Source organism: Manis javanica, chromosome 17 (assembly GCF_040802235.1).
Source record: "Manis javanica isolate MJ-LG chromosome 17, MJ_LKY, whole genome shotgun sequence".
NCBI classification, from domain to species: domain Eukaryota; kingdom Metazoa; phylum Chordata; class Mammalia; order Pholidota; family Manidae; genus Manis; species Manis javanica.
In genome coordinates, this window is record NC_133172.1 from 12,604,007 (window position 1) to 12,618,233 (window position 14,227).

The 14,227-nt window shown below is 55.3% G+C and overlaps 1 protein-coding gene and 1 long non-coding RNA gene across 4 annotated transcripts in view; one reads left to right on the forward strand and one right to left on the reverse strand.

The window, feature by feature from the left end:
• Nucleotides 1-11,432, reverse strand: part of AXL (AXL receptor tyrosine kinase) — a 26,627-nt gene extending 15,195 nt beyond the window's left edge. The window contains exons 1-7 of one of the 3 annotated variants that reach the window (XM_073225866.1): nt 11,174-11,432; nt 9,755-9,977; nt 9,364-9,464; nt 8,621-8,797; nt 3,874-3,954; nt 3,628-3,743; nt 164-374 (exon numbers count right to left, since the gene is read on the reverse strand). In XM_073225866.1, the coding sequence (XP_073081967.1) occupies nt 164-374; nt 3,628-3,743; nt 3,874-3,954; nt 8,621-8,797; nt 9,364-9,464; nt 9,755-9,977; nt 11,174-11,237 (973 nt within the window). In that variant the 5' untranslated portion in view covers nt 11,238-11,432. Of the gene's footprint in view, nt 1-163; nt 375-3,627; nt 3,744-3,873; nt 3,955-4,067; nt 4,498-5,259; nt 5,405-8,620; nt 8,798-9,363; nt 9,465-9,754; nt 9,978-11,173 lie in introns of those variants that run through there. The other 2 variants (XM_073225867.1, XM_017640432.3) reach the window with 2 other exon arrangements.
• On the forward strand, nt 9,412-14,001 carry LOC140847048 (uncharacterized). Its single transcript, XR_012126647.1, has 2 exons — nt 9,412-9,472; nt 12,813-14,001. It is a non-coding gene; the product is annotated as an uncharacterized lncRNA (long non-coding RNA).
• Nucleotides 14,002-14,227: the final 226 nt, after the last annotated feature.

Consider the following 14,227-nt stretch of genomic DNA (forward strand, 5'->3'; position numbering starts at 1 on the left):
AGAGGTCTGGGCGAGATGCCAGTGGGCAGTGCTGAGGAGTTGGGGACTGGATCGGAGGGACAGCGAGGCCACATGGGGTAAGTGGGTTGGAGGACAAGCTAAGCTGGCACTGATGTGAACAAGGTCCAGCAGGGCAGCGAGCCCCTAGCCAGCCCCTACTTACCTCCCTCTGGTGTCTCCACGGGAAGCCAGTGGGTCCAGGGTGAGGGGCCTTGGCTACTGGTACAAGCCACCCGGATGTGATAAGGGGTGTGAGGATGTAGGCTGCCCAGCCGAAGTCGGTGAGGGGGAACAGATGCTTGCAAGATGAGGGGCTCCTCTGGGGGGTCTGGCTCTCTCAGCCAGATACCCACCCCATCGTCTGACAGCACAGCCTAGGGAGAGGGGAGGGAGCGAGCATGAGGACAGGAGGGCCATGCAGTCACGCAAGGCAGCCACACTGCTCCCAATGGTAGTGATCCTAGTGTGACAACACAACTTTGCAAAGATGCATGGGTGTGTGTGTCACAGCTCCATGCTAGTGCAACACAGGCACCTGCATTTGCAAAGTGAGAAGATCACCCAGCTGCATGATGTGACTCCATCACCACTTGTAAAAGCCACCTCTGGCTCAAGACTCTCTGAGCCTCAGTTTGCTTATCTGGAAAATGGGGGCTCAAAGGAGCAAAAATGCCTTACAGGGCTGCTTAAAGATGAATATAGGACAGCTGCACAGTGCATGGCAGGTGATCAACATGAACATTAATGACAATAATAACAGTAATGGTCAACCACAGGCAAAAGCAACATCCTACTTTCAGAAATAGAAGTAGTAGAACAATACAAGTCAGAGAGCAGGCATCTTTGGGGACTGAGGGAGGCTGCTAGGGGCTGGGAAGGGTGTGTGTCTTGATTTGGAGATAGGCATATGGGTGGATGTGTGGGTTAAACAATCTAGGTGCACACCAAAGATGATGCACGTTATGTATGTTGCATCTTAATAAGAAAAGAAAAGCCCTTTACAAATCAGAACTCACTGACCCTCACCTCTGCCCTGCCTTGTGGACACCGTGTTTATCCCCATTTACAGATGAGGACACTGAGGCTCAGAGAGATGGAATCACTTGCACAAGGTTGCCAGCTTGTCACTGATGAAGCTGGGACCTGAACCCCCAAACCTTTGCCCTACTTCTAGTAAGAATGTCCACTTAAGAACTTTCATAATAGTAACAGTACTTCTTTTCTGTCCAGAAAGGCAGCACAGCTGGAGAGCACAGATGCTGGGCCAGGGTGCAAATCTAGCCTTTACCCTTCCCCAGCTCTGCGCCTCAGTCCCTCATCTGTCCAATGGGATGGCAACAATGCTCCTGCCTTCACAGGGTCTCTGAATGGGCGCTTGCAAGCACTTAGAAGTGCACCTTTGCATATTAAGTGTTTGTCATTATTTCTGGCGGGTGTGAGGTTGCCTGGCAACAAATGTCAAACCCCGCATATCCTGCAAAGTGGCACAGGCTGGCACAACCCCCTGGTCCTCAGGAATGGCGCCCTCAGGATGGCAGCAGCCACAGCTGGAAAATGTATCTGCACAGCCCTGCCACACAGAATCACAAACGCACCTCAGAAGTGCTGCCTTCACCTTGGGGAGCAACCAGGAGACCCAACCACGTCACCACACAGTCTGTGGGGAAGGAGTTTATTGCTTAAGGGTGTGGGCTCCGAAGCCAGAGTGCTTGGGTCCAAGTCCTGGCTTGGATATTATTTGCTGTGTGACCTAGAGTGAGTGTCTTAACTTCAGAGTCTCAGTTCCTGTCTCTGGAACACAGGCATCCAAGAGTCCCTACCTGGCAGGGTGCGAGGTTCAATGACATGATGTAAACTGGTTTGCACATTATATCAACAGCTAACATTTCTTGAGTACCAACTATGTACCAAGCACCCTGTCAAATACAATCTGGCATGAACTCGTTGACTTCTTACCGCCTCCCTATGGGGGTCAATTCCTTTTGATTCCCATTTCACGGATGAGGAAACAGAGGCCCTAAGAGGTTCGGCAGCTTGTGCAAAGTCACAGAGCCCCGATATGGGCAGATGGTACCACTACAAGGCCTGGGGAGGAGGTGGGTGGATGGTGGGTAGCAGATGGGGAAAGGCTGTCCCCAAGGCTGCTCTCTGACCCACAGTGACAGATGAGAAGGGGAACCTCTGCTGGGACAAAGGGGACATGGGTGCAGACAGCCAGCCTCCCCAGGCCTGCTCCCACTTCTCTTTTCCCTGGGACAGTGGTGACCCTCCCATTCGAACCCTCCAGCCCCAGGCCGGGCACAGCAGGAAGTGAGACCTGAAGACGGAAGAGGACACCCTTCTGCTTTCCTGTGGGCACTGGATAGATGTAGGTTGAGGGGTACAGCTGATGCCTGATCTGGCCTTTGAGGTGTCCCAAATCAGCCCAGCCTCTGGGATTGAATTTGTTTTATCCTTTTCAGCCATTGAGGAGGGCAGGTCAGTTCCCCTCTCTGAATTTCAGTTCCTTACCCTAAAAATGGGAAGATTAACAGCCGCTGCTTTTGAGGGTTAAAATGACAAGTGAATGAGGTTGTGTCCGGGCTCATAATTATAACAAGACAGCTCTGTTTAATCAAGCACTGGTTCTAACTTGTTTCTAAGGAGATAAGGAGCACCGTTTGGTTCTTTGAGACAAGGGTTCGAATTCCACCTCTACCACTTCCTGGCTGTGACCTCGGGTGACTTGCTGACCTTCTCTGAGCCTTAGTTTCTTCATCTGGAAAACGGGTGTATCCAGAGGCCCTACTTCAGAAACGTACAGAGGTGTAAAGCTGTACACCTCCTTGGTCACAAGACTCAGTACACAGTTGACACTCGACAAAAATTGTCAGAGGCTGTCCCAGGTGCACTGTCCCACTCTCCCTCCAACTCCAAAACTCAGAGAACGTCAGGCCAGAACCGGGCATCGCATTCAGAGATCTGTTTGTTTGTTTTCTTACTCTAGAGCAGCAGCTTTGGTGCTGAAGGCTGGATCCGGCACATTTCACTTGTCATGTGTTGTACTACCGAACAATTCCCTACTCTAGGTCCGGGCCTGGGCTGGGCGATGATGGACACCCTGTCGTGCTTGGGGCTGCCGGGTCCTGCCCTCCCCAGACAGACTCACCCTCAGACAGTGATAGCCCAGAGTGGGCAGGGCTGGGATGGGAGAAGCCCAGGGGTGACAGAGATGGCTCTGGGCCCTGCTGTCTCAGAGTCCCCATTTCAGCGAGAGTCAATATTACTAACACTAAAAAAATTAAAATAACAGGTAGTTTATTAAGCATTTCCTTTGTCCTGGATACTATTTTAAGTTTGTTCCTTTTGTTCACTCATTGAACTCTCACAATAAGCCTATCAGGTCAGTTACCATTATGCCCATTTTATAGATGAGAAAACTGAGGCCCAGAGAGGTTAAGGCACTTGCCCAAGCTCGTGGAGCCAGCAGTTGGTGGAGCCAGGATTTGAATTAAGAGCGTCTGGCTCTACTGCCCCTCAACACACAGACGGCTGGGAAGAGCTAGTTTCCCTGGGGAAAGGTTGGGAGCTTGTGGGTGTGGATGGAAGGAGGGCAGAGACTGAGGCGAGCAAAGACTGAAGTCTCACCTGCAGGGTGCAGTGGGTGAGGGGGTAGATGCCACTCAGGCCTGGAGTCCAAGCCACCTCCAGCTCTGTGGGCTGGCTGGAGACCAGGTGGAGGTCGCAGGGCCGCTGGGGTAGCACTGTGGACAGATGAGGGGATGGACTGACTAGGAGGCTGTGGCCCAAAGCTCCCCACCCTGTCTTTTATCCCAGCTCTGACCTTAGACCCAAGCCCCCAACCCTCTGACACCCAGTTCCCTTTCCTGTTACCTGTGATGGTGGCCGTGCGAGATGTGGTGACCCCTTTGGCATTGAGGGCTTCACAGGAGAAAGAAGATGTCTTGTTTAGACCTGGGGAGTCATATGAGGGAGGGGTCCAGGGTCAGAGAAGGGAAGGAGGGGTTCCTGGACCTTGCTGGGCCACCCCCTACCATGTCCCACCTGACAGGGTCAGTCCAGCTCACCTGGGCACCTGCTGGAAGGCAGAGTATGGGAAGGGGAGGCAATGCATGGGGAACATAGGCCTCCTTCCCCAAACATAAGGACAGGCCTATGGCCTCAGCCCTAAAGCCCCACCACACACACACACACAGAGGCACACACATACGCTTATGCACAGATAACATGCATATGCATACTCAGAAACACACACACCAAGAGACGCATACTCATACACAGACACATAGACACACAGAAATACACATACTCATACATAGACACACCAGACACACACAGTTGTACACACACTCTCACACTCAGAAGCATATATAATCATCCCCAAACACACACACTCACATCCAGGCACAAACAGTCACAATCACACTGAACCACAGAGACACACACAGAGCCATGTATACCTAAATAGTCACACACTGAAGAAACAGGCCCTCATGAGTATGGGTAAATATAGAGGTGCTTGTTCATTCATAAGCTTAGCCCCTACTAACCCCTCTCCCCCTCGCTCACTCACTGGCCTCCAGAACTTCTGGAACGCTCCCAACTCTGCCCTTCTGTCCCCTCTGCGTGGAGCAGTGTTCCTGGACATGTCTACGAGGCCCTCTCTCACGTCCTTCTCATTAGCTACTCAGACCCCTCCTTCTAAGTCACTCAGTCCCTGACCACCGTGTTGCAAGCTGGAGCCTCCCCTCCATGCCCACCCCCTTCCTTGCTTGACTTTTTCTCTTTGGGTCTTTTCATACTTCACATGTTACTATATGTCGTGCTCACTGTCTCACAACTCCACTAGCAGGGCAGCTCCAGGAGGCTGGAGTTCCTGTGTTTTGTCCCCTGTGTATCCACCCCCTTAACCAAATGGCTTGGCACAGAATAGGTGCTCCATTAATGTCTGTTGAATGTGCCAATGAATTTATGTGTGTGCTTTTGAGTACTTAACATTTCTGTGTGTGTGTAGAAACGTGAGCATGTGCGATTCTGTGGTGAGTTAAGGTAGCGTCTTGAATGACTGCTTTTGAGTGTCTATGAGTGAATTTCCTCCCGTCCCCAGTGTGATGGTGGTGGGAACGCAGGCAGGCACACACACACACACACACACACAAACTCACATACCAGTACAGAGACACAGACACAAACACAGAGATACACAACACACACAGCTATACAACACCCACAGATTCACACACACAAAGACATGCTCACGATGTCTGGGTGACAGGATGTAAGGTCTGAAGTCTGCGCGTGTGCCCGCAGGTGTGTGTGTGCCTGCGGAGGCTGTATGTCTGTGTGTGTCTCCCGTGTTCGTTCCGCGTGTGTGTGCCTGCGTTCCCACCATCTCCGCGCAGACACAAGTTTCCTTTCCTCCGTCAGCAGAGGGAGTGGAAGGAGGGAAGGCCGCCGCGGCCGGAAGCGGGCGGGCAGGGAAGCTCCCCAGCCCGGGGGGGCGGCGCTCCCGGCTAAGGTCAGGTGCCCGCCGCAGCCCCACTGCCCGCTGCGCGCGGCCCGGGAGGGCCTGGACGGACGGCCCCGGGCCTGCTGCCGGAGGGGCGGGGAGTCTGGGGGCCGCCCAGCCACCTGGCACGTGGGGGCCCGCCGGGGTCACCGCGCCGGAGCTGGCGCTGCCCACGAGGGCAGCCGGGCGGGACGGGGCTCTGGAGCCGGCCGTGCTCCAACCGCAGCATTCCTGCCCGGGCGTGAGTCACCGGGCGCCCCCCGCCCCCGCCCGCACTTCCGGCCCGGCCCGGCGCGGCCGAGGAGCCCCCTTCCCCAGCCCGCTGCGGACCCCGAGGGAGGGGAGAACAGGGACCCAGGGGCCTGGAGCCCCCTCCTCTCCAGCGGGCGCCCCCTCCGCGCAGGGAGCAGGCCGGCTCCAGATGTGCCTTCCAGATGCACTGCCCAGCCCCCTCTGCGCACACGCCCAGCACCCCACCTCCACCCCACCCTCTTCTCCTCCCCCCTCGCTCCGCCCCCAGGGAATGAGGGATGGAAGGAGAGAGGGGGCATGTCCTGAGGAGGAGATCAAGGGACAGACTCACAGACTGACGAAGTTCCTTACACAGCCCTCCCCCAACACACACACACACACACACACACACACACACACACACACACACACACACACACACACACACACACACACACACACACACACACACACACACACACACACACACACACAATGAATCACACTGAAGACACAGGAGCCGTTACTGGCCCAAAAACGGAAAACTGGACACTCGCGAACTTACACACTGGGCTGGTGCTGTTGCAAACGTGCAGTGACACAGTATACATTCAGTGACTCACATGGGTTGTATACACATGGGTTGACATTGCTGCGTATACACAGACACACACATAAACATAAACAGAATCAAACGTGCACATATCACCCTGCAACCCATTATACACATAGGCTGAAACCGACAAACACACAAACCTCCCTGTAGGTTGAGATGCACACACCAAGCAACAAATATAACATTGAGGCTGCAGTGGGCCAGCAGGTACACACCAGAGCGTGAAAAAGCAGAGTCAAGCTTCCAACACAGCTAGACACACTCAAGTTACTTCAGAGACATTCATCGAGATGCAGACTGATAGAAAAGCACACACTTGTACAGACGCACAGAGCTGCAGCAGACATATAAGCGGGGAGACGTTGCCGTGTGCACACAGGCAGCTTCGGGCACACACACATATACACACGGGCTAGGAAGCACCCAGTTTTATTTACTGAAAGGCAGTTGGAGCAGGGCTGATACAGCGGGAGACCAGACAGAAGCAGAAGGTGGTGGTGTTGCAGGGACTCACACACACGAACAGGCATTCACACACAGATACAGGGCCATGCGACATACAAACACTCTCCCCAGTCACATGTATAGACACCAGAGAGACATCTGTGGACACAGCCAGTTAGTGGAAACACACCAAGTTGTCTGCTGACACATCCTGACTCCGCAAGGAAACAGAAGTTCACACTAAGACACCCTCACACCCATAGGTGCACACCTGTGAGCTGATATTGTCACCTCTATACAGGGAACAAGACAAATACCCACAGAGCACACTACTGTTCCTCACTCTGCCATCTGCACCCCTACACTTGCATGCGTGCACACACACACACACACACACACTTTACCTTCACACAGTGGGTCACAGCTGTGAACCCACAAACACAAAGGAGGACAGACACTAGGCTGACACTGGTATACTCAGTCACACACACACTGGTGGCCCTGGACAGACTTACAGAGACATACAACCAAAATCCAAACCCACAGTGGCACAGACACCAAGGCTGACAGGAACATACCCAGTGAGACGCACACACGCACGAGATTCACGCCGAGGCTGACCCTTGCTGAGGCACATCCTCATGCAAGGGGGATGATGCTGACAGACATACTGAGACTCAGATCGAGAGGGACATGGCCGCACACCCAGACCCCTCCACACGCACACACCGGGACACACACACAGCGCCCCCTGAGAGTACCGCGACACACTGGGCACACAGAGACCCCCTCACACCTTCGGCCCCCCATTCCACCTGGCTCCTGGCATGGGGTGGGGGAGCTGTTCCCTCCTCCCCCTCTCCTGGGTCCCGCCAGACTGACTCAGGCCTCAGAGACTTGGGCCTGACTCACCCCTCTGGGGGCTGGCATGCTCACCACGCTTCCTTGCACACTCAGGGCCCCCGGAATGCTGGGAATGTGGGCACCTCCCTCTACCCCACGACCCTCAGTCCAGAGTCCCCTCCCCATCCCAGCAGATGGAGGCAGCAGGTCTGGGGTGCGGGACGCTGATGCCCTCCAGGGTGCAGACTGACTCACTGAGCCTCCCCCATCTGTGTCCTCTGTCTCTCCTTCTTCAGTGAGGTGGAACCCCTGGTGCCCAGGGAACCCCAGCCCTGCCTCAGACTGCTGTGTGACCCCAAGCTAGGTCCTGTCCCACCTGAGTGTGGTGCTGAAGTTTCTCCTGCCACTCAGCAGTCCCTGTCCCTTCTCTTTCCGCCATGGGTTACCGCTGCAGTCTGTCTCTTGCTCTCTCCCTCTCTGTAGCTGTCTTTCTTGTCTCTTCCACCTCCCCTTCTGCTTTCAGCTCTGTCCCCACCCTGGGGCTCATCAGGCACAGAGGTGGGCAGGTAAGGGGGAGGTGGAGGAGAGGAGGGCACCTTTGATTCCAGTGCCCTGCTTGGGGTCAAGGGCTGACAAAGGGGCACCAGGCCCACACACACTTGGGCCATGGCACATCTCAGAGGAAACCCAGGACAAAGAATTCATTCAGAAAGGCTGGGGTGAATGGAGGGAGAAGGAGCAGGGAGACAGACACAGACACACAGACACAGAGAGAAACAGAGATAGAGAAAACATACAGGGAGAAATGAGGCAACAAGGACAGAGATTCAGAGACAGAGAGTCAGAGACAAAGGGAAAAAGCAGAGAGAGACAGGGACAGAGACAGAGACCAAAGGGACAGGAGACATGTGCCCAGAGGCATGACGGGCTCCCTTGCTCTCCACTTCCATCCCATCTGGCCGCATTCCCAGACTCACCTGGAACACGCAGCATGTGCTGGGGGCCGCGGCTCGTGGCTGGAGCCAGGGGCACCGCATCCTGGAGCCAGAGTAGGTCCACAGGCTCCGGGGGTCCCTGGGCCTGGCAGCTCAGGTTGAAGGGGGTGTTGGCGGTCACAGCCCTGTCCTCAGGCTCCTCCAGGAAGTAAGGCAGGCCTGGGGTGGGGGGAGAGGCTGGGGTCCCTGCGAGCCCAGGTGTCTGACTCACAGCAGGGCTATTGCAGGCTGCAGGGTCTCTGACCCCTCTGTCTGATCCCTCAGGACACTTGAACTTTCTTCAGCCTCTACCCCCAGGACACATGATCCCAATATCTGATTCCCCTACCAATGTCTGACCCCAGGACATCTGAGCCTCTTGTGTCTCTTTTCCAGAATGTCTGACTCCTCATCCCATTTCACCAACGAGGAAAGTGAGGCCTCCAGGAGTAGGGGAGAAGGGTAAGTCATGCCTTTGACCCCTTATCTGGTCCCCAGAATGTCCTACCCCAACCATGTCTGACTCCAAGACGTCTGACAACCCCCAAATGTCTTTTCCCTCAGAACATATAATCCCTCCCAGGCCTGCCCCCAATAATTTATAGACCATCCCATCTTCCACACCCTGTATCATCAGTATCTCCCACATTCTTAGCTGCATGTCCCTGGGGACGCCCAGAATCTTCCAGTACCCTCTGACCCCTCAGGATTCTTGCCCTCCCATGACCTCTGAGCCCAGGGCTTACCCTCCAGCCCGACATAGCCGGGCTGGGACACGAAGGTCTTTCCTCCCAGGACTGTGGCGCATTGGTACCAGCCTGCATCTGACAGCTGCAGGGATGAGATTCTGACAAGGTAAGAGGGGTTGGGGAGGTTCAGGTCAGGCTGGACACTGGGAGGGGGTCATCAGAACTGAAAGGGGGTTCTGGAGTCATAGAAGCTATGTGGGTACTATTATTAACTCATTTTACAAAAGAGGAAAGTGAAACCCACAGTCAGGTCACATGCTCAAAGCCACACAGCTAGCGAGTGGCCGCTCTGGGGTTCCGACCCAGGTGGGGCTCCTGCCCATGACTTCACCTTGTGATGGAGGTTGGGGGGGAGGGACCAGGAGGGATGTAGGGGCAGGCTGGGCACCTGAGTTGGCTGACCACTTTCCAGTCATCCTGCCCATCTTCGCCTAGGGGCACCTGGGTCTGGGTGCTGTCTGCCAGCTCCAGGATCTGGCCATCCCGAAGCCAGGTCACCTCGGGGGGCTCTCCCTGAACCTGGAGCTCACACCGAAGGGCTCCTGTGAGGCCCCGGGCACCAGTGACGTTCCCCGGGCTCCCCACAAAGGGGTCTGCCTCAGCCTGTGTGCCTGCAGGGAGATGGGGAAGATTAGCTTAGGCACCCAGTCTTCCCCAACCCCTCAGTCCCACCTTGGTCTGCCCAGGGCTGCCAGGACCCTGCCAGGCCCTTAGGCCCACATAGTTGTAAAGTGACCTCAGCGGGGGGTGGAGGGAGGAGGCTTTGAGGGGAGGAGGGGAGCCTTCCCAGGGAGCTGGGGTCCGGCCTCCGTTTTCTCATCTGCTGGAAAGTAGGCAAGCAGTATCTGGCTGCCTCCCACTCCCTGCACTGCAGGGCAGGGCCAGCGCCTGCCCCATTGCCCTCCCTTAGGGTCTCTAGAGACTTGACAGATCTGGTTGGTGGATGGTGGGGAAGAAAAGGCGGTGGGGAAGGAGACGGAGAGATTGAGAGAGAGAAGAGAGAGAGAGAGAGAGAGAGAGAGAGAGAGAGAGAGAGAGAGAGAGAGAGAAAGAGAGAAAGAGAGAGAGAGGCGAGCCAGAGAGAGAAGCCAGAGAAATCAGGCATGGGGAGTTGGAGTCAGAGAGGAACAGAGACCTGGAGAGAGAGAGCAGGAGAGATGAGAAGAGACACCCCCAGAGGGGAAAAGGCTGGGGGAGAGACACACGAGAGAAACAGACAGAGAGACATTGATAGAGACACCTGGAGAATAGGGAGAAAGACAAGAGACAAAGTTAGAAACGGGAGACCCACAGAGCTGGTGGACTGGAGCCAGAGCCAGGGGCCTCCACCCCAGAGATGGAGGAGATGGAGGGACAGGAGGGCAGTGCAAGGTGGGGGAGCAGCGACCAGGGCGGGGGTGGCCTGGGTGGGGGCTTCCCCAGGGCTCTGCGGCCCTCCTCATGCTGCTGCCTGACTTGGTGCTCCTTTCTAGAAGATTCCTTCCCGGGCAGCCCCCAGCTCAGCCCCTCTTCCCAAGGACCCCAACTCCAGTCCGGTCCCCACTCTGCCTTCGGCTTCTGCCTGGCTGTCTCTCTGTGTCCATCTCTTCCCTTCTCTGACCCTCCCAGTTTCTGTTTCTCGTCTTTCTGTTTCTCTGAGTCCCTGTCTCGCCCCGGGCCTCTCTGTGTCTCCCTGTCTCTCTCTGCTGTCCCAGGGAAACTCCCTGAGACAGCCCAGGATTCACTCCCGACACCTGCCACCCATGCGCCCCCGCTCCTCCCACCCCAGCCCCCCCGGGTGGTCTTGCCCACCGGCAGCATCACTTACCCTTGGGGGCCACGCACCCCCAGCAGCACAATGCCAAGCCCCAGGCCAGCGGGACCCTGCCCATCCTCGGGGCACCTCTCAATCGAAGCCAAACTTTCTTCACAAGTCGCTGGGCACCCCGCGGGGGAGGGGGCAGGGCCGGGCTGTCCCCGGCCCTCCCCCCAGCTCCGGGATCCCCGGATTTGGCACTGCCCGCCTGGCACGGCGGGGACCCCTTGCCAGATCTGCTCCGCGGCTGCCTTCCCTGCTCCCCTGTCTCCTACTTTCCCTCCCGCCTTGGGCAGCCCTTTTCCCCGCCCCTGGCCAACCCCCCCTGCCCCGCCCACCGGCCCGGAGCCCAGGGGGCCACCTGGGCTGCCAGGGGTTAACCTAGAGAGGAGAGGGCCAGCCCTGCCTTAAAGGGGCCCTGGAGGCAGGCTGAGGAGGGCGAAGGGGCCCCTGGTGGCTGCGCCCCTAATCCTGGGGAGGCTCTGTGTCTCTCTGTCCTGGCTCCAGGCACTGTCCTTCTGGGCTGTCTCAGAGTCTGGTAAACATTCCGCAGAGCTCTGCTCCCCACTCAGACGTGACAGCCCCCTGCCCTGCCTCCACCCCCAGCCCAGCCCCAGCCCCAGCCCCAGCCAGGCACTCCCCCTCACACAGCTCCTTGTACAAGGGCACACACAGTCTCACACACACACACACACTCAGATGTCATCGACACTCAGAGGCTGGGACAGGAGGAGACACGCAGGGGCACGCTGCCGGCCCACAGGCACACTCAGACAAGCTGGGTCAGGAGCGCCATTCCTGGAGAAACCTCAGAAATCAGGAACAGGAGGATGCTGCTGGGTGGGCATCCCCTGGGTGACATGGGTCCTCATGCAAAGGAGACCCACATGGGCACAGAAACAGGACCCCAGTGTGTGGGCACTCACAGGGGTGCCTCCAGACCTGGGCTGGAATCTACCACCAATCATGTGACCTTACAAGTGACTGGCCTCCCTGAGCCTTGGTTTGTCCATCTGGAAGAATGGGAATAAGAATAGAACCCACTTAGCAGGCTAGAGAGAGGATGTCCTAGGTCAGCACACGTATGGTTCTTTGCACATGGCGGTGACAGATGACAAGGGGCCCTTGTTTCTTTGCATCTCATCTGTCTGTCTGTCTGTGCCATTGCTGACTCCCTCTGCTGGGACTGTGCATCCTCATCCTTGCAGATCTGCTGCCTGTGTGTTGGTTCTGCTGCTCATGGATTTCCACGCCCTTGTGTGCTTTGCACATGGAAGTCTCTGCAAGCCTGGGTGTCTATGCAGGAGGCCGCTGGTGTCCATCTTCCTTCTGTTGGTGTATCGGCATCCCTACAGCTGATCACAAAGTCCTGTCTGTTCAGTCCCTCAGTGTCTCTCCCTGTCCCATATAGTCCAGCCCCCTCCTGCCTTCTCCCTGGCCTCCTCCCCTTCCCTCTGGCTCCCTCCAACTCATCTCCCATTCAGCAACCAGAGGGATGTTTCTGAAACTCAAATCTGACCTTGTCCCTTGGCTGCTTAAAACTTTGACTCCCCACTGCCTTCAGGGCGAGCTCCCAGCTCCTCGGCCTGGCACTGGGGGCTCTTGGTCATCAACTCCCTCCCTGAACTGTCCCGTTTGTGTTCTGTTTCAGTCATGGCCTCAGCATCCATCCTGCCATCCAAGCCTGACCCAAGGGTGCTCTTGGACACCCCCTACCCTGCAGTAAGATATCAAGTCCCATGGAAGATTCGGTTTCACAAACTCCTTTCCCTCCTGACCCTGCTCTCCTCCCCATGACCTCACCCTGATCCGGCCCCATCCTTTTCTACCTGGACCCCTGCTCTGGCCTGGTTCCCCAGCCTCCACTCTCCCTGCCCCTGACGTGTGAACAGTGAGAGGAATGTTTCTCCATTCTAAATCAAAACCTTTCTCCTGCCCAAAAACTTTCAAGATAAAACTGCATCGTGTCCCCGCTGGTGCCCTTGACCGTCTCCTCCCCTTCCCAGGCTTCTTTCTCTTGTTCATAAGCTTGGGGGCCTCCTCCTGCAGCCCTTTGTCCCCAACTCCTACACACCCCTCAGCCCCATCTCAGTCACACCCCCGCCCCCGTCACATCACTGCCTGGCCTTTCCCAGTCTAATCTAGGTCCCTCTGTTGTTCCCTTCCAATATTCTGTCCTTTTCTTGCACCACTTCCTGGGTTGTCATGATATGTTTATCAGCATGACTATGTTTCCTGTCTCCTCCTGCTGCTCTGTGGTCTCTGGGAGGACAGGGATTGGGTATGTCTTGGTCGCTGCTGCAGCCCTACCACCCTGTAAGAGGTCTGTCATAAAGAGGTCAGTTAATTATTGTGGCCTTATTTTGGATGAAAATATGTGCAAATTTCTGCCCACTTGTTTGAATACACTGGGAGGCCCAACACGCCTAGGTCTCTGTGGACCTGGCTCTGTCCATGACCTCTTAAACCTGTGATGGTTCACTCAAGAACTGTTTGCCGATCATCTACTATATGCTTGTAATTTGCTTTTGAATGCATTTATTTTTTAATTAAAAAATTTTAAAGTTGAAGTATGGTTAACATACAATATTATATTAGTCTCAGGGTTGCAATATAGTGATCAGGCAATTACATACATTATGAAATGCTCACCATGGTAAGTGTTGTTACCATCTGTCACCATACAAAGTTATTACAATATCATTGACTATATTCCCTATGCTTTACTTTTCACCCCCATGACCTATTTTAAATTAGAAGTTTGTACCTCTTTATCCCCTTCACCTATTTCACCCGTCCCTGTACTCCCCTCCTCCGTTATGGCAACACCAGTTTCTCTATTTATGAGTCTGTTTCTGTTTTGTTCGTTTGTTCATTTGTTCTGTTTTTTAGATTTCACATATAAGTGAAATCACATGGTATCTGTCTTTCTCTGGCTTATTTCACTTGGTGTGATACCCTCTAGTTCCATCGTGCTGTCACAAATGGCAACATGTCATTCTTTTTTATGGCTGAGTCATATTCCTATGTATATATGTACCATATCTTCTTTATCCATTCAGCTAT